The 25,150-nt window shown below is 34.3% G+C and overlaps 8 protein-coding genes across 9 annotated transcripts; all 8 read left to right on the top strand.

Annotated features, from left to right (window-relative positions):
* Nucleotides 1-1,827: 1,827 nt before the first annotated feature.
* LOC105952815 (protein trichome birefringence-like 34) lies at nucleotides 1,828-13,113 on the top strand. 2 transcript variants are annotated; one of them, XM_088824225.1, is made up of 5 exons: nucleotides 1,828-2,410; nucleotides 3,083-3,257; nucleotides 3,352-3,548; nucleotides 3,689-3,847; nucleotides 12,780-13,113. In XM_088824225.1, exons 1-5 carry the CDS (start codon nucleotides 2,013-2,015, stop codon nucleotides 13,096-13,098), a joined length of 1,248 nt encoding a protein of 415 aa, XP_088680351.1. In that variant the 5' UTR covers nucleotides 1,828-2,012; the 3' UTR covers nucleotides 13,099-13,113. The 2 variants fall into 2 exon arrangements, with proteins under 2 accessions (XP_088680351.1, XP_012831846.2); XM_012976392.2 differs by lacking the exon at nucleotides 12,780-13,113 and adding an exon at nucleotides 4,272-4,778 and having other exon boundaries at nucleotides 1,831-2,410.
* Nucleotides 7,439-9,062, top strand: LOC105952748 (protein trichome birefringence-like 34). Its single transcript, XM_088824127.1, has 5 exons — nucleotides 7,439-7,794; nucleotides 7,885-8,059; nucleotides 8,164-8,360; nucleotides 8,448-8,609; nucleotides 8,715-9,062. Exons 1-5 carry the CDS (start codon nucleotides 7,439-7,441, stop codon nucleotides 9,052-9,054), a joined length of 1,230 nt encoding a protein of 409 aa, XP_088680253.1. The 3' UTR covers nucleotides 9,055-9,062.
* On the top strand, nucleotides 10,385-12,149 carry LOC148767204 (protein trichome birefringence-like 34). Its single transcript, XM_088824226.1, has 5 exons — nucleotides 10,385-10,791; nucleotides 10,878-11,052; nucleotides 11,156-11,352; nucleotides 11,440-11,601; nucleotides 11,694-12,149. The coding sequence occupies exons 1-5, from the start codon at nucleotides 10,442-10,444 to the stop codon at nucleotides 12,031-12,033; spliced, it is 1,224 nt and encodes a 407-aa protein (XP_088680352.1). The 5' UTR covers nucleotides 10,385-10,441; the 3' UTR covers nucleotides 12,034-12,149.
* A 750-nt stretch (nucleotides 13,114-13,863) lies between the features above and the next one.
* LOC105952747 (protein trichome birefringence-like 34) lies at nucleotides 13,864-15,639 on the top strand. The gene is made up of 5 exons (XM_012976327.2): nucleotides 13,864-14,357; nucleotides 14,438-14,612; nucleotides 14,721-14,917; nucleotides 15,024-15,185; nucleotides 15,290-15,639. Exons 1-5 carry the CDS (start codon nucleotides 13,993-13,995, stop codon nucleotides 15,618-15,620), a joined length of 1,230 nt encoding a protein of 409 aa, XP_012831781.2. The 5' UTR covers nucleotides 13,864-13,992; the 3' UTR covers nucleotides 15,621-15,639.
* A 207-nt stretch (nucleotides 15,640-15,846) lies between these two features.
* LOC148767203 (protein trichome birefringence-like 34) lies at nucleotides 15,847-17,601 on the top strand. The gene is made up of 5 exons (XM_088824802.1): nucleotides 15,847-16,318; nucleotides 16,402-16,576; nucleotides 16,675-16,871; nucleotides 16,948-17,109; nucleotides 17,213-17,601. Exons 1-5 carry the CDS (start codon nucleotides 15,948-15,950, stop codon nucleotides 17,550-17,552), a joined length of 1,245 nt encoding a protein of 414 aa, XP_088680928.1. The 5' UTR covers nucleotides 15,847-15,947; the 3' UTR covers nucleotides 17,553-17,601.
* Nucleotides 17,602-17,973: 372 nt separating this feature from the next.
* Nucleotides 17,974-19,803, top strand: LOC105953128 (protein trichome birefringence-like 34). Its single transcript, XM_012976758.2, has 5 exons — nucleotides 17,974-18,406; nucleotides 18,489-18,663; nucleotides 18,756-18,952; nucleotides 19,029-19,190; nucleotides 19,276-19,803. Exons 1-5 carry the CDS (start codon nucleotides 18,057-18,059, stop codon nucleotides 19,613-19,615), a joined length of 1,224 nt encoding a protein of 407 aa, XP_012832212.2. The 5' UTR covers nucleotides 17,974-18,056; the 3' UTR covers nucleotides 19,616-19,803.
* A 1,073-nt stretch (nucleotides 19,804-20,876) lies between these two features.
* LOC105952749 (protein trichome birefringence-like 34) lies at nucleotides 20,877-22,501 on the top strand. The gene is made up of 5 exons (XM_088824015.1): nucleotides 20,877-21,238; nucleotides 21,338-21,512; nucleotides 21,605-21,801; nucleotides 21,879-22,040; nucleotides 22,162-22,501. The coding sequence occupies exons 1-5, from the start codon at nucleotides 20,889-20,891 to the stop codon at nucleotides 22,499-22,501; spliced, it is 1,224 nt and encodes a 407-aa protein (XP_088680141.1). The 5' UTR covers nucleotides 20,877-20,888.
* Nucleotides 22,502-22,990: 489 nt separating this feature from the next.
* Nucleotides 22,991-24,756, top strand: LOC105952750 (protein trichome birefringence-like 34). The gene is made up of 5 exons (XM_088824138.1): nucleotides 22,991-23,354; nucleotides 23,446-23,620; nucleotides 23,732-23,928; nucleotides 24,014-24,175; nucleotides 24,253-24,756. Exons 1-5 carry the CDS (start codon nucleotides 22,999-23,001, stop codon nucleotides 24,578-24,580), a joined length of 1,218 nt encoding a protein of 405 aa, XP_088680264.1. The 5' UTR covers nucleotides 22,991-22,998; the 3' UTR covers nucleotides 24,581-24,756.
* The last annotated feature ends 394 nt before the right edge of the window (nucleotides 24,757-25,150 follow it).

The raw sequence follows: 25,150 nt of genomic DNA, 5'->3' as shown, positions 1-25,150 counted from the left end.
TACAATATTAGGAAGAGTTATTTCTATGCTACACTCGATAAATGTTACACTAAATTATTTTTTCGCTGATTTACACACACCAACGTGGATGTGTGTGTTTATGTGTATATAAATAAAAAAAAGATAGCATTCTATTTGGCAGTTATCACGCAAGAACAAATTTTGAAAATAAAGAAATAACCACAACCTAATAAATAAAATGTTGATATTACAATTTGTAATAAATATATCATAAGGTGTTGAAAAAAGATAAGGCCATTCGATTATCTTTTATGTTATTACAATTTCATGGCCAATACCAAATACAAGTTGTGGGCCTTTAATTTGTGGGTGGCCTATATAGGTAGTCTCGTTTATATTCTTGTCACCTCTTTTGGCCTTTTTCTTTGCACTAAATAATATTCTTCCCTTTTCTTTTGTTTTGCCCTTGAAAAAAATCTCATCGATTCCTCTAAAATCTTGTTGTTGGATTTGATCATCGGTTCATCAAGATGAGTGGCTGTGATCGTTATAGAATCTGATGAGTGTCATGCAATCAACTAATTGTATATGCACTAGATGATTGATCACATGATCAGAATAACAACTAACTGTCTTGTTGAGGTGAAACTCAAGATACGCGTGCTGAAAACTTAGGGATCGAGTTAATTTCTGGAAGGATATAAACGGAGTAGCTGATTTGAGGGAGAGAGAGAGAGAGAGAGAGAAACAATATAATATAGATAATTTTTTGAAGAAATTCTTTGTAGTTCGATCTTCTTATTGATTGTTTTGTAAACTCTTGTTCTTATTGATTGAATAAAGATCTCGTTCATTCTCCAATTGTTTTGTGTTCTATTACAATTGAGTCAACAAATTTAGATTAAATGTCTCATACTAGGGTTCTTGTTTGCTTTGAAATTTTGTGCATGAACTATTCTTAATTGTGATTTGTTCAAACCGAACAGTTGTGCTGAATCGAGCTTGATTATTAATTAACAATCTTATTAGACATATATATATACACATACTACGTACACATTGAGTGTGTAAAATATGTAAAGAAATATACATATTTGGGGACTATCACATCTTCAATTAATCTAGTAGTTTTCCATTACTTTTGGTGTTTGGATGAATATATATACTTTAAAAAATCATTTTAATAAACTCTCCAATTATATATATATATATATACACACACACACACACACATATATAATGCTTGGTGGGAAAGAAAAGTAGATTTGTGATCATAGCAAGGCACATGGAGATGATAAGGAAATGTTAGATTAAAGAGTTGAATCTCATAATTTATTATCCAATTTTATTTTCATTTAATTATCAATGAAATAAAAAAATTCTAACTTATATATGTCACAGTCCAATGTCTAGTGGATATATATATATATATATGATGTACTACTTTTTAATTTAATTATGTATCAGAGGTTTTGTGGGAGCTGCCTTGACTTCAACGACTCAAGATGTCAACCGCTCACCCAACACTTCAACTGCTCTTACCTAATTTTACATCCAACTTTTTATTATTACCAACAAAATACATTAAACTTTGCAATAATAAGCAAATTAATCCATATATACATAATACACAGAACCATGCAATAAAAAACAATTTCTTTATATTTATATGTATGTTTCGGCAAAAATTCCCATTTTCTATTATCTATGCATGAAAGCAATGCCATACCTATAAATATTTTTTTGTTTTTTTTAAATTGTAATGTTTATAAATTTTAATTTTTTAAAATACTCAATATTTATTATTATTATTTTTTTTTTTTTGTGTGTGTAATATAAATTGCAAAAAAGCAGTTGCACAGAAGAAATATAAGCAAAGCAACAATTGAGAACTACGTACTTGTTCCACTGAATTCATCATTAACAAATCACGAAAGCTCATTCTTACCTAATTATCCATTTTTTCACATACAATAAAATATAAACCCTAGCTCGACACAAAACACGCACATGCACACACAGTACTCCAGTCGAAAGAAAAGCCGAATAAAATGGCCAAGAAAAACAGCATTCTCCCGGGGGAATATTCCGGGACAACAACAATGGATATCAGGTGCAGCTTTCAGACACTAGTAGCTGTACTCGTGGCGGCGTTAGTTGTCGGAGCGATATATCTGACGGCGGAGAGTGGCTACTTAGTACAAGAAGATGAAGGTGGGAATGTTGATCAGACTACGGCCGGTAACAGCACGTTGTCGGAGACGACAAAGAACTCCGGCCGGTGTGATTTGTTTTCGGGGAAATGGGTTTTTGATAACGAGTCTTACCCGTTGTACAAAGAGGAAGAATGTAGTTTCATGTCGGATCAATTGGCATGTGGAAAATTTGGAAGAAATGATTTGGATTATCAGCATTGGAGGTGGCAGCCTCATCACTGTGACTTACCTAGGTCTCTCTCTCTCTCTCTCTCTCTCTCTCTCTCTCTCTCTCTCTCTCTTTATATTATATGACTTTATTGCATTTAGTACCCCTATGTTATATCAAAATGCTAAGAGAACACCCTATATTATAAATTGTAGGGATAATTTGCTAAAAAAAATAACATAAGGAGTTTTTTAAAAATTAAAGAAAGCAAAGGGGTGTCCATTTCAATAAACCCTCGTTAACTATATGGTAAATTACGGCCAACCCCTGAGGTAAAGTAAACTTACGAAAAAACATCTCTTGATTGGGTAATTACAATCACCCCTCAACTATGAATCTTCTTACACGTCAACCCTTTGAGGTAGTGTCAAATTACAAAAAAAACCCTCATGTTTGGGTAATTACAACCACCCGCAACTATGAATCTTCTACATGTCCACCCTCCTGAGTAAGGTCAAATTACGAAAACCCCCTCCTCTTTGGGTAATTATAACCACCCATCAAGTATGAATGTTCTTATACATCCACCATTGCGGTGTCAAATTTAGTGAAATCTTCTAAATTATGTGGAATACTCGCTAGTTTGTACTCGTTTTGTGCAAAAATGCAGTTTCTGATATATACACCACAATCTGATATATACAAACCAAAAAGAACATCTTAAAATAATTTTATTTATTTTTGTATGTTAATAAAGGTTCAATGCAACAGCATTGTTAGAGAGATTGAGGAACAAAAGGCTTGTTTTTGTTGGGGATTCTTTAAACAGAGGGCAATGGGTATCTATGGTTTGCTTGCTTGATAAGGCAATCCCTAAAGGCCGGAAATACATGCACAACAATGGCAGCTCTTTGATCACCTTCAAGGCTAAAGTGAGTACTAATTAATTAACTCCATATTATGTATATATATATATATCTTTCATTATTATAATTATAGCTAAAATTAATTGTGAATTAATTGAAGGACTACAATGCAAAAATAGAATTTTACTGGGCCCCACTGCTGGTGGAGTCAAATTCAGACGACCCCGTGAGCCACCGGTTACCGGAACGCATAGTGAGAGCCCAAGCGATTGAGAAGCACGCGCGCCACTGGACCGACGCCGATGTACTGGTTTTCAACACTTACCTGTGGTGGCGAAGGCCCCAAATGGATGTCTTGTAAGTACTTTGTACTTATTAAAAGCCCAAGCCCATATCTACTACAAATGTTAATATATTTCCATCGTCTTAATTTTTATTTATTTATTTATTATTTTTAAATAATAATAATAATTAATATTATTAAATTGTGTGATCAGGTGGGGTTCGTTTAATAGTACAGATGGAATATACAAGAAAGTAGAAATGCTTCGTATCTACGAAATGGCACTAAAGACGTGGTCTGATTGGTTGGAAATTCATGTCAACCGTACCAAAAGTCAACTCTTTTTCATGACCATGTCCCCTACTCATGAGAGGTTACATACACTCTTTTTTATTCAAACATTTTATCCACAAAATTATTTATTTTCAATTTATTATATTTTCATTTCAATTTCTGAAAATTCTTGTTTCCAATTTTAATTCAAAATATTCAAATAGTAATCTGAGTTAAAATCAATATTTTATTCTGCAAAATCTGGTTTTTATTTTCAAAATATATACTGACAAATGTAAAGGTAAATTACGGTCACCTCCTTGAGGTAATGTCAAATTACGAAACACGCTCTCATGTTCGAGTAATTCCTTTATTATTTTTCCGAATGTCGATGATTTTTTTCCCATTACACATCCTTTATTATTATTTTTGGATCAAAATTAGATGATCACTTTCGAAGAAAATCATTTTTTTCCCCTAAAAAGACTAATTCGAAAAAATCCGTCCGATTTCCATCGACACAGGGCAGAAGAATGGGGAAAATCCGTAGGAGAAAATTGCTACAACGAAACGGAACAAATAACGGAAGAAGGGTACAGAGGGAGAGGAACAGATCCAAAAATGATGAGAATAGTAGAAAACACAATTGAAGAGCTGCAAAAGAGAGGGGTAAATGTGGAAATGATAAATATAACACAACTCACAGAGTACAGAAAAGAAGGGCACCCTTCAATTTACAGAAAACAATGGGAGCCTTTAACTCAAGAACAAATCTCTAATCCAATTGGATACTCAGATTGCATACATTGGTGTTTGCCTGGTGTTCCTGATGTTTGGAATGAACTCTTGTATGCTCACATTCTTAATTTTGTACCATATTTCAACATTGCATAATTGTTGCAAATTTTCTTTTTTTAAAGATTTTACAAAGGTGAAATCTTTTTTTTTTTTATTTTTTTTTATTATTATTGTAATTAATGCCCATTGATTAATTACCAAGGGATTTTTTCCTTTAATTTTACTCAACCGAACCAGCCTTGGTCAATATTGCGTTAAGATACAAAATTATACGGAAATGATATATCTCTACATATGTATGGATTGTACTCAGTCCCTCAAGTTTGAACCAATATTACATTTGACCCCATGTTCACAAAAATACACATTTGGTCCCTGATGTTTCCAAAATTTAACACTTTTAGTCCTTTCCTCAATTTAACACTTTTTTTTTTTTTTGATCCCGTCCAGTCACTAAAATATGTTTTTTGTGAAAATGAGGGACGGAAATTGTAATTTTCCTGTAAATATCACTTGATATCGCGGTACAATACGATATTTCTTTTGGGGCGATTTGTGCAATTTTCAGCATAATTACAGGTGATTTGTCAAACCCTAGATTGGGAGTAATTGTTGGGCTGACCCTGTTGGGCCTGCTAATGTATGGGTAAAGATGGGCTTAGGGTCAAAACTGCACTAACTAAGAGTATAGTATTAAAAAATAAATTATTTATTTATATAATTAATTAATTAATTAATTAATTAATAAGTAGTACCTCCACTGCATATTGTACAGGACGAGATCTGTATATAGAACAGAATAAAACAAAATATCAGAATCATAATGTATAAAGAATCATCATAAGAGAGCAAATTAAACCACGTGACATAATAAAGAAATTTACTTAATCCGACAAGCAATAATAAAGCTTAAATTCATGTCTGAATCAAAAATCTGAATGAATTATTTATGTATGAAAAATGGTTAACAAGACATGGGAATTTTTTTACAAGTTCCACCATCTCACATGCCTTCTCCTCGTATCCTTATTAGTTGTTGCTCTGTATTTTACTCGCGACGTAAATTATTTGAAATTCGTGAAAAATCAACAAAAAATACGTAATGAAGACGAATATTATTCTAGTACTAGTAGTAGTAGTAGTAGTGCTCGTTGTGGATTTTTTTTCAGGCACGTGGATTTACGACAACAAATCGACGACATACCCTATTTACAAGGAGAGAGAATGTTCTTTCATGGAGGATAATTATTCATGTGAAAAACATGGCAGGAAGGACTTGAAATATCAACATTGGAGATGGCAGCCTCATAATTGTGACATTCCTATGTAATAATTAATTAATTCTTTAACATTATTATTATATTTCTTGAATATATTATCCTATGATTGTGATTTTTTTTAATAGGTTTAATGGGACAGCATTGTTGGAGAAATTAAGGGGGAAGAAGCTTATATTTGTCGGCGATTCGATGAATCGAAACCAATTGGTCTCGTTTCTTTGCCTAATCGATCCATTTCTTCCTAAGCCATCAAACAGGAAATTGATCTTGAAAGGCAATTTGTACTACTTTCACGACAGCGTAAGAAAAAAATTGATCGATTACTACTCTGTTTTTATATATAGTCTCACTAGAAATATTATTGCATATTCTTGAGAAAAAAAATGTCTTGTATGGATATATGGATCATTAGGAATACAACACGACAATCGGGCTGTATTGGTCGCCATATCTCGTCGAATCGAATGCTGATCTTGTGTTGACCTATCGGGCGAAAGGCCGTGCTGTAAGAATTGACTCGATTGAAAACCATGCACGGCACTGGAATGATGCCGATTTTCTCGTTTTCGACACTTATGTTTGGTGGTCCAATCCTATGATGACACTTATGTAAGAACAAGAAGAATTCCTCTGTTTTTCTCTGGTTTTTTTCTCTTATTTTTTTTTTTTTCGTTAGTATCTCCTAAGGTTTATTATATGTATATGTGATTATATATATATATATATAAGATGGGGTTCATTTGGGAGCCCTGATGCAATCTACAAAACAGTAGGAAAGAAGGTTCGTCGCTACGAAATGGCACTAACAACATGGTCCGACTGGCTCGAATTGAACATCAATCGAACCAAAACTAAATTGTTCTTCATGAGTGTCTCGCCTTACGTCACCGGGTACGTATACATGTATTTTCTTGATTTAATCGGTACTTCATTTTTATTTTCTTGAAATAAAAAAAATAATGTAGGGTTGATGGTTTGAGCGACTGCTTCAATAGAAGCGAGCCGATATTCACGGGGGAGCATTTGAAGGCGACAAACGACACCATGCTAGGCATAGTGGAAATGATGATAGAGAAGATGGAGAGAAGAGGGGTAAAAGTGGAATATATGCGCATAACACGAATGTCCGAAGACAGAATCGATGCTCATCCTTCTATTTATAAGAAATTTTGGGTTCCTCTAACCGAAGACGAAAAAACGCAACCTCGGAGCTACTCCGACTGTCTACATTGGTGTCTTCCGGGAGTGCCCGATGTTTGGAATCAAATTCTTTACGACTACATTATCAAGTCGTGATAGTTTTGATATGAAAATTCGAAGAATTAATTCGTATTATATTTTTTGTTTTTTTTGTTTCCCTTAATTATTATATAAATTCCGTGTATAGTTTTGTACTTCGAGCCACGTTTTAATGATTTGTGGATGTTGGCTGGCTAACCAAATCAAATGTTATTACAAAATACACACATGTACCAAAAACAATTAAACATTAAGCATGCTTGCAGTTTTATATCAACCTCATTATCGACTACTACTATGGCCTAATGTAAGTCTCAATATTTTATTGCATTCTTAATGCTAAATAAATATATTACTAAGTAAATTCAAAGAAAATGAAACTTGGAAAATTGGAAATTAGAATGAAGTCCCTTTATTTTGCTGGTTTATTCCTCATAATTTTGATCACTGTTTCTCTGTTTCTAACAGATCGAAATGACGTCATTTTAGAAGAACAAGCCTCTCGGGTTGAAGAAGAGCAGAATCCGAAAAACGTAGTTTCGAGTGATGATTCTGTTTCTAGGTGCAATTTTTTTTCGGGGAGATGGGTTTTTGATGATGTGGCGTACCCTTTATACGACGAGAAGAAATGTTCGTTCACGAAGAATGAGTTTGCATGCGAAAAGTATGGCAGAAAAGAATTCAAATATCGAAACTGGAGATGGCAGCCTCATCACTGTGATCTTCCTAGGTTGTCGTTTTAATCCTCGTTTTCGTCTTTTGTTTTCTTTTCTTTTTTTAATAAAGTTTATTAGTAAATTTTTTTTTTTTTGTCGATTAGGTTCAATGGCTCGGCGCTTATGGAGAAAATAAGAGGGAAAAGGGTTGTGTTCGTAGGAGATTCTTTGAATAGGAATCAATGGACATCGATGCTTTGTCTGATTGAGTCGTCTCTTCGTGAATCCTCGCCTAAAGTCGTCGTCCGAAACGGCAATTTGCTTGTCTTTCAGGCAATTGTAAGACAGTTTTTTACTTCTTTTTTTTGGTTAATATTTTCAGCAGAAAGTAACTTATGAAAAATGTTTAAAGATGATTTGGTTGATTGATTGTCTTAATGAAGGAATACAATGCCACAATCGAGTTCTATTGGTCACCGTTACTCGTAGAATCCAATGGCGATAGTCCAGAATATCATCGGGTCAAAGATCGTACGGTTAGAATCAAATCAATCGAAAAACATGCTAGGCATTGGACCAATGCAGATATACTCATCTTTAATTCCTTTACGTGGTGGCTTGAACCAAATATTACTATCTTGTAAGTAATTCAAATTCAAAGATTCTTTTTCTTTGTTTTAAATTAAAAAAAAATAAAAATTAACCGAATTCGATTAAAATATATCAGATGGGGTTCATTTGGGAGCTCCGATGCAATCTACAAACGCGTACAAATGAAGCTCCGTCTATACGAAATGGCATTAAACACATGGTCGGATTGGTTGGAAATAAACATTAATCGAACGAAAACGAAGTTGTTCTTCACTAGTCTGTCACCTCAACACTATCAGTATGTTAATTGATTAAATAAAATCCCATCTTTTTTTTTTTGCCTATAGTTATCACCATTAAAAACCCAATTTTTTTTTTTTTGATTTACTACTATTATTTAAAGCGGCGAAAGTTGGGACGGGAAAAATTGCTACAACGTAAAGGAGCCAATATCGAAACAGGACTATTGGGGAATTGCAACGGATGTTGATATGATGCACATTGCGGAATCGACTATACGGAAATTGGAGGAACGAGGCCTAAAAGTTGAATATTTGAATATAACGCATCTATCGGATTATAGAATAGATGCTCATCCATCAATCTATAAGGAAATTTTCTCCCCTCTAAACGAAGAGCAATTATCGAATCCGCAAAGCTATTCCGATTGTGTTCATTGGTGTCTTCCCGGAGTGCCAGATGTTTGGAATCAAATTATTTACGACTACATTATCAAGTCCTAATAGTTTAAACCGAGCTACAATCCGAAGAATAATTTCGTTTTTTTTTTTTTTAATTTGTTGTACAAATTTCTTGTATAGTTGTTAAGTGTATATTTTTACAATTTATCGTACCTTTTTATTTGAGCTTTTGGTGTGTTTTAACGATAATTAGTGCTTAAAAAGTTTATTTGAGCTTTTGGCGGGCAATGGTTCTGGTTTGGCGCATTCGGGGGTACCGCACGCTAAATGGCGCACAATAGCTTGAAGCATCTTCCTCGACCACCGTTGAAGGTATTCGATTGTGCTAACTTTGTGCTCCACTGTGGCTAACCGATTTCGAGTAATAACCAACTCCCGCTCCATCCGCCTTTGAAAACGGTGGTCCGAACTTGTGCTTGGACCCACGGGTGGAGCGATTTGTTGGCCATCGACGGGTTGCTCGCCACCATAGATGGGTGCCTTGAATTGTCGGGCCGCAAGGTCACTAATCGGCTTCCAGATTAGTGTGTCAATATCCGTTGTTTTGGTTGGAACCTTTGATTTCTTGCATAAGCCAGTAACGAGGTAAGGGAAATAAAGCCCTTTGGAGTTGTTGGTCATGGAGATCCAAAAGCGGTCGGATATGATTTCTTCAATGTTGATCGGTGTTCGCTTTAAAATGTAATACGCAAGGGCACACCTTTCATGGTTCATTTGAGTTCATATGAAAGTAAGGCACGCCTTGCCTATTTGGTGGATGCATTTCCACTCCAACTTGTATTCCATATCGTTGGAGAATTCGGGCCAAATTGGGGGCCCATTGCATAATACCTCGCCGAATTGAATGCCTCATGTCGGATGTTGTAGAAGGAGTTGATGACTTTGGCACTCCAATCTACTCTTTCCTCGAACTGTGCTCGTCTTCTTATCCGAAGTTTGGTGGATACGGATGTTGGCATAGAACTCGCGGACAAATATTTCATAGTTTGAATTATTATATGTATTAGAAATAAAAAAACTATGAAATATTCAAAATAGAAAGGCTTATCCAAGTCTCGAACTCTGCACCTCTCTGTATTTGTAAGGAGAGCTCTACCAATTCAGCAACAACATCTCATCAACAATTTATATATTTACAGTTATATAATATATAAATATATAGGGAATTATTTTTTTTTTCAAAATCAAGGGTGTGCAGTTACACACCCTAGGACCACACTGGATACGCCACTGTCTATAGTAGTAGTTCCTATCAAGTGGAAGAGGAGTGCCAAACTTTTTTAACAAATAATTTGACTTTGTGGCCCAAATAAATAAACCATGTGAAATTAGTACCAAAGAACACATTCTTTTATTGCATCCTTAATTACTATATTACTAAGTACCCTCCATTCCTTAGCTGCATTCAAGAAAATTCAGAACAAAGAAAATGAAACTTGGAAAATGGGAAATTAGAATCAAGTCCGCTTACTTTGCTGGTCTCGTCGTCATGGTTTTGCTCACCGCTGCTCTGTTTCTAACAGGTCAAAACAACGACGTCGTTTTGGAAGAGGAGATTGCAAGAAACGCAGATCGAAAAACGGGACTTTCGAGTAATGATTCTGTTTTTAGCTGCAACTTGTTTTTGGGGAGATGGGTTTTCGATGGTGTGTCGAACCCTTTATACGAGGAGAAAAAATGTTCTTTCATGACGAATGAGTTTGCATGTGAGAAGTATGGCAGAAAAGAATTCAAGTATCAAAACTGGAGATGGCAGCCTCATCATTGTCATCTTCCTAGGTTGTCTTTTTAATCCTCGTTTTTTGTCCGATTAGTTTTCGTCTTTTTTTTTCATTAGTAATTTTTTATCTTTTTTTAAAAATTAGGTTCAATGGCTCGGCGTTTATGGAGAAAATAAGAGGGAAAAGGGTTGTATTTGTAGGAGATTCTTTGAATAGGAATCAATGGATATCGATGCTTTGTCTGATCGAGTCTTCTCTACATCATTCATCGTCGAGAGTCGTGGTCCGAAACGGCAATTTGTTCGTCTTTCAGTCAATCGTAAGACAATTTTTACTTTTTTTTTTTTGTTAATATTTTCAGCAGAAATGAACTTATGAAAAATGGTTAAAGATGATTTGCTTGATTGATTGTCTTAATGAAGGAATACAATGCCACAATCGAGTTCTATTGGTCACCATTGCTCGTAGAATCCAATGGCGATAGTCCAGAATTCCATCGGGTCAAAGATCGTGTAATTAGAATCAAATCTATCGAAAAACATTCTCGGCATTGGACCGATGCAGATATACTCATCTTTAATACCTTTATATGGTGGCTTGAACCAAACATGACTATCTTGTAAGTAATTAAAATTAAAGATTCTTGTTTTTTTTTTAAATTAAAAAAAAAAAAAAAAAAAATCACCCGATTCGGTAAATATATCAGATGGGGTTCATTTGGGAGCTCCGATGCAACCTACAAACGCGTACAAATGAAGCTTCGTCTATACGAAATGGCATTAAACACATGGTCGGATTGGTTGGAAATAAACATCAATCGGACCAAAACGAAATCGTTCTTCACTAGCCTCTCCCCCAGTCACTTTCAGTATGTTAATTTATTAAATAAAATCCCATACTTTTTTTTTGGCCTATAGTTATAATTACCCTTAAAAATCATCTTTTTTGAATTATTTAAAGCGGTGAAAGTTGGAACGGGGAAAATTGCTACAACGCAACGGAGCCAATATCGAAACAGGACTACTGGGGAATTGCAACGGATGTGGACATGATGCACATTGCGGAATCGACTATACGGAAATTGGAGAAACGAGGCCTAAAAGTCGAATACTTGAATATAACGCATTTATCGGATTATAGAAAAGACGCTCATCCATCAATCTATAAGCAATTTTTGCCTCCTCCAAACAAAGAGCAATTATCGAATCCGAAAAGCTATTCGGATTGTGTTCATTGGTGTCTTCCTGGAGTGCCAGATGTTTGGAATCAAATTATTTACGACTACATTATCAAGTCCTAATTGTTTAAACCGAGCTACAATCCGAAGAATAATTTCAATTTTTTTTTTTTTTATAAATTTCTTGTATAGTTTAGTTTATACGCATGATTCGAGCCACATTCGATCCACGTGTGTCGTTCGATTTGTGATTTGTGGAAGTTGGCTAACCAAAATTTTTTGCCAAGGGTGTTCGGAATTAAATATAGTAAAAAATGTAAAATTTTACGGGGGTTCGGGGGCAAATCAAAATATTCGAATCGCAATCGGAGTTAAAATCAAAATTTTATTCTGCAAAACCTGGTTTTTGTTTTCAAAAAATATACTGATGAATGTAACGGGTAAATTACGGCCAATTCCTTGAGGTAATGTCAAATTACGAAACACTTCCTCATGTTTGGGTAATTACAACTAACCCCTCAACTATGTATTTTCCGAAAAAACACCTCATTCACTATGTAAATTTAACACCGTAAGAATTGTCACGTAAGACCATGCAAAGTTAAGGAGTGGTTGTAATTACCCAAACATGAGGGGTTGTTTCATAACTTGACCTTACCTTAAGGAGGTGACCATAGTTGCCCAATAATATATATACCAACACATATTTACACTATATTATTATTTAATTTATATTAAGAGTAAATCGAAATAGAATTTTTGAATTCGACCAATTTATGATTGAAATTAAAGATTTCCAAGAAAATCAAATTTTGTTTTCCCCTAAAAAGACTAATTCGATAAAATCCGTTCGATTTCCATCCACACAGGGCGGAAGAATGGGGAAAATCCGTAGGAGAAAATTGCTACAACGAAACGGAACAAATAACGGAAGAAGGGTACAGAGGGAGAGGAACAGATCCAAAAATGATGAGAATAGTAGAAAACACAATTGAAGAGCTACATAAGAGAGGGTTAAATGTGGAAATGATAAATATAACACAACTCACAGAGTACAGAAAAGAAGGGCACCCTTCAATTTACAGAAAACAATGGGAGCCTTTAACTCAAGAACAAATCTCTAATCCAATTGGTTACTCAGACTGCATACATTGGTGTTTGCCTGGTATTGTAATTAATGCCCATTGATTAATTACCAAGGGATTTTTTTTTTTTTACTCGGGTGAACCAGTGTAGTCAATATCGTGATACGATATAACTCTGCATATGTATTGATTATACTCAAATATCGGTAAATATCAGGGAAAATTACAATTTTCGTCTCTCAAATTTGCACCAACATTTGACCCCATGTTCACAAAATAACATATTTGGTCCCTGATGTTTTCAAAATTTAACACGTTTAGTCATTCCCGTCAATTTTCCGTTAGTACCAACGGAATCATGTTTGTGACCGTCACTGCTTTAACTGATGGACTAACGCTAAATTGACGAAAATAACCAAAAGTGTTAAATTATTCAAACACGAGGGACCAAATGAGTTTTTTGTGAACATGAGGGACCCAATGTGAAATCAATACAAACTTAAGGGATGAAAACTGTAATTTTCCCATAAATATCACTTGATATCGGGATACGATACGATAATTACGATATTTATTTTGGGGGCGATTTGTGCAATTTTCAGCACAATTGCGGGTGAATTGTCAAACACTGCATTGGGATTAATGGTTGGGCCGACCCTGTTGGGCCTTGTAATATATGGGTCAAGATGAGCTTAGGGTCAAAACTGCACTAACTAAGAATATAGTGTTAAACAATAAATTATTTATATAATTAATTAATTAATTTATCAATAGTACCTTACTGCATACTGTACAGAATGAGATCTGTATATATAGAACAGAATAAAACAAAATATCAGAATCGTAGTGTATAAAGAATCATCATAAAAGAGCAAATTAAACCACGTGACATAATAATAGCAAAAAAAGAAATCGAGAAATTTTCTTTATCCGACAAGCAATAATAAAGCTTAAATTCATGTCTGAATCGAAAACCCGAATGAACTGTGTATGAAAAATGGTTAATAAGACATGGGATTTTTTTTACAAGTTCCACCATCTCACATGCCTTCTCCTCGTATCCTTATTAGTCGTTGCTCTGTATTTTACTCGCGACGTAAATTATTTGAAATTCTTGAAAAATCAACAAAAATTGCATAACGACGACGGATATTATTCTAGTACTAGTAGTAGTAGTAGTAGTGCTCGTTGTGATTTTTTTTCAGGCACGTGGATTTACGACAACAAATCGACCACATACCCTCTTTACAAGGAGAGAGAATGTTCTTTCATGGAGGATAATTACTCATGTGAAAAACATGGCAGGAAGGATTTGAAATATCAACATTGGAGATGGCAGCCTCATAATTGTGACATTCCTATGTAATTAATTAATTAATTCTTTAACATTATTTTTAATTTTCTTGAATGTATTATCCTATTATTGTGAATTTTTTTAATAGGTTTAATGGGACAGCATTGTTGGAGAAATTAAGGGGGAAGAAGCTTATATTTGTTGGCGATTCGATGAATCGAAACCAATTGGTCTCGTTTCTTTGCCTAATTGATCCATTTCTTCCTAAGTCATCAAACAAGAAATTGATCTTGAAAGGGAATTTGTACTATTTTCACGACACCGTAAGAAAAAAATCGATCGATAACGACTCTGTTTTTATATATAGTCACTAGAAATATTATTGCATATTCTTGAGAAAATTTGTCCTGTATGAATTTATGGATCATTAGGAATACAACACGACAATTGGGCTGTATTGGTCGCCATATCTCGTCGAATCGAATGCTGATCTTGTGTTAACCTATCGGGCGAAAGGCCGTGCTGTACGAATTGACTCGATTGAAAACCATGCACGACACTGGAATGATGCCGATTTTCTCGTTTTCGACACTTATGTGTGGTGGTCCAATCCTATGATGACACTTATGTAAGAACAAGAAGAATTCCTCTGTTTTTTTTCTCTGTTCTTTTTTTCTTCTTTTTTGTATCTCCTAAGGTTTTATTATATATATATGTGTGGTTATATATATAAGATGGGGTTCATTTGGGAGCCCTGATGCAATCTACAAAACAGTAGGAAAGAAGGTTCGTCGTTACGAAATGGCACTAACAACATGGTCCGATTGGCTCGAATTGAACATCAATCGGACGAAAACTAAATTGTTCTTCATGAGTGTCTCGCCTTACGTCACCGGGTACGTATACATGTATTTCTTGATTCAATAAGTATTTTGTTTGATTTTCTTGAAATAACAACTAAAAAAACATTCGACCAACGGAAAAAAAAAATATAATGCAGGGTTGATGGTTTGAGCGACTGCTTCAATAGAAGCGAGCCGATATTCACGGGGGAGCATTTGAAGGCAACAAACGACAGCATGCTAGGCATAGTGGAAATGGTGATAGAGAAGATGGAGAGAAGAGGGGTAAAAGTGGAATATATGCGCATTACACGAATGTCCGAAGACAGAATCGATGCTCATCCTTCTATTTATAAGAAATTTTGGGTTCCTCTAACCGAAGACGAAAAAACGCAACCTCGGAGCTACTCCGACTGTCTACATTGGTGTCTTCCCGGAGTTCCCGATGTTTGGAATCAAATTCTTTACGACTACATTATCAAGTCGTGATAGTTTTGATGATATGAAAATTCGAAGAATAATTTCATATATTTTTTTTTACTTAATTATTATATAAATATCTTGTTTAGTATAGTACTTCCAGCCACGATTTATGATTTGTGGATAGGCTGGCTAACCAAATCAAATCTTATTACAAAATATTTAAATTTACCAAAAAAATTAAAAATTAAGCATGCTTACAGTTTTATATTAGCCTCATTATCGAATATCGACTACTACTTTGGCATAATGTAAGTCTCTCAATATTTTATTGCATTCTTGATACTATATATGTATTACTAAGTATCTTCGAATTCTTAGCTGCATTCAAGAAAAATGAAACTCGGAAAATTGGAAATTAGAATAAAGTCCCATTGTTTTGCTGGTTTATTCCTCATAATTTTGCTCACTGTTGCTCTGCTTCGAACAGATCAAAACGACGTCATTTTAGAAGAACAAGACTCTCGGGTAGAAGAAAAGCGGATTGCGAGAAACGTAGAGCGAAAAACGGGAGTTTCGAGTGATGATTCTGTTTCTAGGTGCAACTTGTTTTCGGGGAGATGGGTTTTTGATGATGTGGCGTACCCTTTATACGACGAGAAAAAATGTTCGTTCATGACGAATGAGTTTGCATGCGAGAAGTATGGCAGAAAAGAACTCAAATATCAAAACTGGAGATGGCAGCCTCATCAATGTGATCTTCCTAGGTTGTCTTTTTAATCCTCGTTTTCATCTTTTTTTTTTTTTTTTTTTTTTAATATTAGTAATGTTTTTTTTTTCCGTCAATTAGGTTCAATGGCTCGGCGTTTATGGAGAAAATAAGAGGGAAAAGGGTCGTATTTGTAGGAGATTCTTTGAATAGGAATCAATGGATATCGATGCTTTGTCTGATCGAGTCGTCTCTTCGTAAATCCTCGCCTAAAGACGTGGTCCAAAACGACAATTTGCTTGTCTTTCAGGCAATTGTAAGACAATTTATTTTTGTTAATATTTTCAGCAGAAATTAACTTATGAAAAATGTTTAAAGATGATTTGGTTGATTATATTGATTGTCTTAATGAAGGAATACAATGCCACAATCGAGTTCTATTGGTCACCATTTCTTGTAGAATCGAATGGCGATAGTCCAGTATTCCATCGGGTCAAAGATCGTGTAATTAGAATCAAATCTATCGAAAAACATGCTAGGCATTGGACTGATGCAGATATACTCATCTTTAATTCCTTTACATGGTGGCTTCAACCAAACATGACTATCTTGTACGTAATTAAAATTCAAAGATTCTTTTTTTTTTTTAAATAAAAAAAAATTTACCGAATTCGGTAAATATATCAGATGGGGTTCATTTGGGAGCTCCGATGCAATCTACAAACGCGTACAAATGAAGCTTCGTCTATACGAAATGGCATTAAACACATGGTCGGATTGGTTGGAAATAAACGTCAATCGGACCAGAACGAAGTTGTTCTTCACTAGCCTCTCCCCCAGTCACTTTCAGTATGTTAATTTATTAAATAAAATCCCATCTTTTTTATTTTTTGCCTATAGTAATTACCCTTAAAAATCATCTTTTTTTGACTTACTACTATTATTTTTAAAGCGGTGAAAGTTGGAACGGAGAAAATTGCTACAACGTAACAGAGCCAATATCGAAACAGGACTATTGGGGGATTGAAACGGATGCTGATATGATGCACATTGCGGAATCGACTATTCGAAAATTGGAGAAACAAGGCCTAAAAGTCGAATATTTGAATATAACGCATTTATCGGATTATAGAAAAGACGCTCATCCATCAATCTATAAGGAATTTTTGCCTCCTCCAAACGAAGAGCAATTATCGAATCCGAAAAGCTATTCCGATTGTGTTCATTGGTGTCTTCCTGGAGTGCCAGATGTTTGGAATCAAATTATTTACGACTACATTATCAAGTCCTAATAGTTTAAATCGAGCTACAATCCGAAGAATAATTTCGGTTTTTTTTTTTTTTTTTATAATTATTATACAAATTTCTTGTATAGTTTAGTTTTTACGCGTGATTTTCGAGCCACATTTGATCCACGTATGTCGTTCGATTTGCGATTGGTGCAAGTTGGCTAGCCAAATCTTATTACAACATTTTTTAATGTAACAAAAACAATAAAAAAGCATTTTTCAATGTTGTTTTATTAATTATACTAACCACATTATCAACTGCTACTACTTTGGGTTACAATAATAGTCTATAGTAGTAATTGCTATCAATAATATTTCAACAAGAAAGTGGAAGAGGAGTGCCAAACTTTTTGAACAAATAATTTGACTTTGTGGCCCAAATAACTAAACAACCATGTGGAATTAGTACAAAAGAACACATTTTTTAATTGCATCCTTAATTACTATATTTATTACTAAGTACCCTCCATTCCTTGGCTGCATTCAAGAAACTTCAGAACAAAGAAAATGAAACTTGGAAAATGGGATATTAGAATCAAGTCCCATTACTTTGCTGGTCTCGTCGTCATGGTTTTGTTCACCGCTGCTCTGTTTCTAACGGGTCGAAACAACGACGTCGTTTTAGTAGAGGAGATTGCAAGAAACGTGGATCGAAAAACGGGACCTTCGAGTAATGATTCGGTTGTTAGCTGCGACTTTTTTTCGGGGAGATGGGTTTTCGATGGTGTGTCGAACACTTTATACGAGGAGAAAAAATGTTCGTTCATGACGAATGAGTTTGCATGTGAGAAGTACGGCAGAAAAGAATTCAAATATCAAAAATGGAGATGGCAGCCTCATCAATGTGATCTTCCTAGGTAATTGTCTTTTTAATCCTCGTTTTTTGTCCGATTAGTTTTCGTCTTTTTTTTTTTATTAGTAATTTTTTTTTAAAATTAGGTTCAATGGCTCGGCGTTTATGGAGAAAATAAGAGGGAAAAGGGTCGTATTTGTCGGGGATTCATTGATTAGGAATCAATGGATATCGATGCTTTGTATGATCGAGTCTTCTCTTCATCCATCGTCATCGAAAGCCGTGGTCCAAATCGACAATTTGTTCGTCTTTCAGTCAATCGTAAGACAATTTTTACTACTTTTTTGTTTGTTAACATTTTTTAGCAGAAACTAATGAACATGTTTTAAACAATTTTTTTTTTTTGTTTCAAGGAATATAATGCCACAATCGAATTCTATTGGTCACCGTTGCTCGTTGAATCCAATTGCGACGATCCATATTCCCATCGGATCAAAGATCGTACGGTTAGAATCAAATCAATCGAAAAACATGCTAGGCATTGGACTGATGCAGATATACTCGTCTTTAATTCCTTTATGTGGTGGCTTGAACCAAACATGACTATCTTGTAAGTAATTCAAATTAAAGTTTTTTTTTTTTTTTTAAATAAATCATCAAATCACTAAATTCGATCAATACATCAGATGGGGTTCGTTTAGGAGCTCCGATGCAATCTACAAAACAGTAGAAACGAACCTACGTCTCTACGAAATGGCATTAAACACATGGTCGGAATGGTTGGAAATAAACATCAATCGGACCAAAACGAAGTTGTTCTTCATGAGCCTCTCGCCTTATCATTTTCAGTATGTTAATTAACTAACTAAAATCTTTCTTTTTAGTTAGTTTTATCCTTAATTTTTTTTTTTAATTTACTAGTAATATTTACAGGGGTGAAAGTTTGAACGAGGGACACTGCTACAACGTAACGGAGCCAATAATGAAGGAAGACTATTGGGGAATTTCGACGGATATCGATATGATGCGTACAGCGGAATCGACTATACAGAAATTGGAGAAACGAGGCCTAAAAGCCGAATATTTGAACATAACACATTTATCGGATTATAGAAGAGATGCACATACGTCGATATACCGGAAATTTGGCGATCTAAGTGACGAGCAATTATCGAATCCGAAAAGCTATTCGGATTGTGTTCATTGGTGTCTTCCTGGAGTTCCTGATGTTTGGAATCAGATATTTTATTCTTACATCATCAATTCCTCATAAATTTACAAAATAATAGAAAAATATTTATAAAAGAAAAAAAAAACATATTACAAAAATTGTTATATACTAGTTCAAATTCGAATTTCCTGATTTGCATAGAATATACTATATAGTATTTGATTTGATTAGGATTTTGTCTCATGAGAAGGATACATATTCCGCAATTGGCTGCTGGATTTTGATTTTTTTTTTTTTTTTTTTTAAATTTAATTTTTATTTAAAAATAAATTATTTATTGATTTTGAAGTGTTCAAGATCAAACGCATGTGCCAACTACTATATAAGTATAACAGTTCAATTACTACACTTGCCAAGAAAAAATAAAATACAAACTTTGACATTCTGTCCCACACTATAGAAATAATAAAGAAGATTACATTTATTATTATTATATATTTTTTGAAATTCGGAAACTGTTTTAGTTTTCAATGAGGGTTGTTGGTAATGACAATCACCTTTTATTTTAACTTTATTTCTTTTTTTAGGATTATAATTTTTTATTTTTATTTAAATTTCAGTGATCAGCTGAGCTGTCAAAGTCAAACCCTAGATTCGGAGTGATTCTTGGGCTGACCCTGTTGGGCCTGGTAATATATGGCTCAAGATGGGCTTAGGGCCCGCAGCCCGAAACCACACTAACTAAGATTATGGCTGCTAATCGGGCCATGTGAATCGAGTTTGTGTTGACTCAAGTTCATATTTCAACGGACCTCATAGGCTCAAATTCAACTTATGTATAATCGGGTCGAGTCATCGCGTTTCGGTTAGGCTGGGCTCGATTGCCTTGACCAATCATTAATTCTTGTATGAATTAGGAGTACAACACCACAATTGGGCTGTATTGGTCGCCGTATCTCGTCGAATCGAATGCTGATCTTGTGTTGACCTATCGGGCAAAAGGCCGTCCTGGAAGAGTTGACTCAATTGAAAACCATGCTGATTATTTTCTCGTTTTGAATACAATATTACATAATACATTTTCACTAATAGCTTAAACTTTTGATTAAGTTGGTCATTCAACATACTATCAGAAAGGTCAAATAAAAGATCCTGAGTTCGAATTTCACCGCCGCATATGAGCAAGAAAGGGGAAGACTAGTGGTAATTTCTATTCTTTTAAACAAATAATTTGACTTTGTGGCCCAAGTAACAAGACAACCATGCATGTGAAATTAGTGCAAAATTAGCATTTTTTATTGCATCCTTAATTACTATATTACTAAGTACCCTCCAATTCTTGGCTGCATTCAAGAAAATTCAGAACAAATTAAAAATGGAACATGGAAAATGTGAAATTAGAGTCAAATCCCATTATTTTGCTGCTCTTTTCCTCATAGCTTTGCTCACAGCTGCTCTGTTTCTAACGGGTCGAAACGACGACGTTGTTATAGTAGAGGAGATTGCGAAAAACGTGGATCGAAAAACGGGACTTTCGAATAATTATTCGGTTTTTAGGTGCAACTTGTTTTCGGGGAGATGGGTGTTTGACGATATACCGAACACTTTATACGAGGAGAAAAAATGTTCTTTCATGATGAATGAGTTTGCATGTGAGAAGTACGGCAGAAAAGAATTCAAATATCGAAACTGGAGATGGCAGCCTCATCAATGCCATCTTCCTAGGTAATTTTCTTTTTAATCCTCGTTTTTTGTCCGATTAGTTTTCGTCTTTTTTTTTTTTTTTTTTAAAGTTGATTAGTAATTTTTTTCAAAAAAAAGTAGGTTCAATGGCTCGGCGTTTATGGAGAAAATAAGAGGGAAAAGGGTCGTATTTGTAGGAGATTCATTGAATAAGAATCAATGGATATCGATGCTTTGTATGATTGAATCGTCTCTTCGTAAATCCTCGCCTAAAGTAGTTGTCCAAACCGACAATTTGTTCGTCTTTCAGGCAACTGTAAGACAATTTTTTTGGTAAATATTTTCAGCAGAAGTAGCTTAAGAAACATGTGTTTATGATTATTTGATTGATTAACTAAATTAATGAAGGAATATAATGCCACAATCGAGTTCTATTGGTCACCGTTGCTCGTAGAATCCAATTGCGATAATCCAGATTCCCATTACGTCAAAGACCGTGTACTCAGAATCAAATCAATCGAAAAACATGCTCGACATTGGACCGATGCCGATATACTCATCTTTGATTCCTTTATGTGGTGGCATAAGCCAACCATGACAATCTTGTAAGTAATTCAAACTAAAGTTTTTTTTTCTTTTTTTAAATAAATTATCAAATCACTAAATTCGATAAATACATCAGATGGGGTTCGTTCGGGAGCTCCGATTCAATCTACAAAAAAGTAGAAATGAAGCTACGTCTCTACGAAATGGCATTGAACACATGGTCGGATTGGTTGGAAATAAACATTAATCGAACGAAAACGAAGTTGTTCTTCATGAGCCTATCGCCTCATCACTCTCAGTACGTACGTTAATTAATTAAAATCCCAATTTTACTTATTTTTCCCCTATAGTGTACAAAAGTATTTTCGACGTAATAATTACTAATTAGTCCCGTTTGATTTACTACATGATATTTACAGGGGTGAAAGTTTGAACGACGGAAACTGCTACAACGTGACGGAGCCAATAATGAAGGAGGACTATTGGGGAATTGCGACGGATGTTGATATGATGCACATTGCGGAATCGACTATACGAAAATTGGAGGAACGAGGCCTAAAAGTTGAATATTTGAATATAACGCATTTATCGGACTATAGAAAAGATGCACATTCATCGATTTACAGGGAATTCTTCCATCTAAGCGACGAGCAATTATCGAATCCGAAAAGCTATTCGGATTGTGTTCATTGGTGTCTTCCTGGAGTTCCTGATGTTTGGAATCAGATTTTTTACTCTTACATCATCAACTCCTCATAAATGTACAAAATAAAAAAAAATAGTTGAAATTTGAATTTAATTTCCATGACAGTTAAAGTGTTGTATGATCTGAATTCTGAAATGCAGATGTTAGAATATAGTATTTGATTTGTTTTGATTTTTTTTAATTTTTAAATTATGTGATCGATCAGCTGAGCTGTCAAAGTCAAACCCTAGATTCTTGGGCTGACTCTATTGGGCCTGGGAATGTATGGGTCAAGATGGGCTTAGAAACTGCAGCCCGAAACTGCACTAACTTAAAATATATTATTAAAAATATTAATTATTTTAATTAATTAATAAATAGTACTCCCACTGCATATCTGTATAAAGAAGAGAATAAAACAGAATATCAGAATCATAGTGTATAAAGAATCATCATAAAAGAGCAAATTAAACCACGTGACATAATAAAGAAATTTACTTAATCCGAAAAGCAATAAAGCTTAAATTCATGTCTGAATCGAAAACCCGAATGAATTATTTATGTAGGAAAAATGGTTAACAAGACATGGGATTTTTTTTACAAGTTCCACCATCTCACATGCCTTCTCCTCGTATCCTTATTAGCTGCTGCTCTGTATTTTACTCGCGACGTAAATTATTTGAAATTCTTGAAAAATCAACAAAAATTACATAGCGACGACAAAAATTATTCTAGTACTAGTAGTAGTAGTGGTCGTTGTGATTTTTTTTCAGGCACGTGGATTTACGACAACAAATCGACGTACCCTCTTTACAAGGAGAGAGAATGTTCTTTCATGGATGATACTTTTGCTTGTGAAAAACATGGCAGAAAGGACTTGAAATATCAACGTTGGAGATGGCAGCCTCACAATTGTGACATTCCTATGTAATTAATTAATTCTTTAACATTATTATTATTTTTTTTATTTTTCTTGAATATTAATTATCCTATGATTGTGGTTATTTTTATTTAATAGGTTTAATGGGACAATATTATTGGAGAAATTAAGGGGGAAGAAGCTTATATTTGTTGGAGATTCGTTGAATAGGAACCAGTGGGTATCTTTGCTTTGTCTAATTGAGCCATTTCTTCCTCCATCATCAAATAAGAAATTAATCTTGGATGGCAATATGTACTTCTTTCATGACAATGTAAGAAATTTTTTCTGTCTTTAATTCCATTTAATTATGTAAATACTTGATTGCATTCGACATAAAAATATTGCGTTCTTGAGAAGAAAAAAAAAATACTCGTGTATGAAGGAATACAACACCACAATCGGATTCTATTGGTCGCCATTTCTAGTCGAATCTAACGCGGATAACATATGGGACCACCGTGTGCCTGGCCGTGTAATTGGAGTCGAGTCGATCGAAAATCACGCAAGGCATTGGAACGATGCCGATATATTAATCTTCGACTCTTATGCTTGGTGGTTACATCCCTTAATGACACTCATGTAAGAACTTATAACAATTTTTTTAAATGATTTTTTATTTTTTTTAATTACTCCTAATTAAAAAATGTATGTAATAATATGTAAGGTGGGGTTCATTTGGAAGCTCAGAAGCAATCTACAAAACAGTAGATATGAAGCTTCGTCGCTACGAAATGGCATTAACAACATGGTCCGATTGGCTTGAATTGAACATCAATCGAACGAGATCTAAGTTGTTCTTCATGAGTGTCTCGCCTTATCTCTATAGGTATATACATATTTAATTCATTTGATAAACGAGTGATTTGTTTCGATTAAAATACGATTAAGATAATGATTGTACAGGGGCGATGTTTTGAGGAACTGCTTAAATAGAAGTGAGCCACTATTCATGGATGAGTATTTGGTTTCGACAAAGAAGAGCATGAGAGGCATAGTGGAATCGACGATAGAGAAGCTGGAGGAAAGAGGGGTAAAAGTGGAATATCTGCATATAACACGAATGTCCGAATATAGAACCGATGCACATCCTTCTATTTATAGTAGGTTTTCCGATTCTTTAACCGAAGAGGAAAAAAAACATCCTCGAAACAATTCCGACTGTCTGCATTGGTGTCTTCCGGGTGTACCTGATGTTTGGAATCAAATTCTTTCTGATTACATCATCAATTAGTCTGAATTTTAAGAATAATATTGTTTGAGCATAATATGAAATATTTAAGTATGTATTTATATTGCTTTATTTTAGAGTTTTTATTGATCTTTAGCTTAGTTTTATTGGAGTCATGAATTATTTGAAGTTATATTTTTACACAATTTTATTCGAATGTAACGAGTTATCCCCATCAAGTGCAAGCCAACTTAGACAACTTTCTTATCAAAAAAAGTTTTCTGGATTTGGCTGAGCTTATAAGCTGTTAAAAAATAATTTATAAGTTGTTAGAGAGCAAATAAGAATTTGTTTTTAAATACATTTATCCCATCTTTTTATTTAAGATCTTATAATGAGTGAAAAGAGCTTATAATCTCATTATCCAAACAGTTTAAAATTTAATTCTAAAGATAAATGTAGCAGCTTATCAACTCGTAAAACAGCTTATGAGACATAAAAACTTATCAGCTGCTTAGCCAAACAGGATGTTAATATCCTTTTAAAACGTACAATAACAGAACTTACATATTATAAGTGGCTCCAAAATATAGAATTGTCTAGTCTCTATATAAATTATTTATATCCTGAATA

This window comes from Erythranthe guttata, chromosome 10, assembly GCF_056151865.1.
Source record: "Erythranthe guttata isolate IM_541 chromosome 10, IM_541, whole genome shotgun sequence".
Taxonomy (NCBI): Eukaryota; Viridiplantae; Streptophyta; class Magnoliopsida; order Lamiales; family Phrymaceae; genus Erythranthe; species Erythranthe guttata.
Note: the sequence above shows the minus strand (reverse complement) of the source record. Positions and strands in the feature narration are given on the sequence as shown.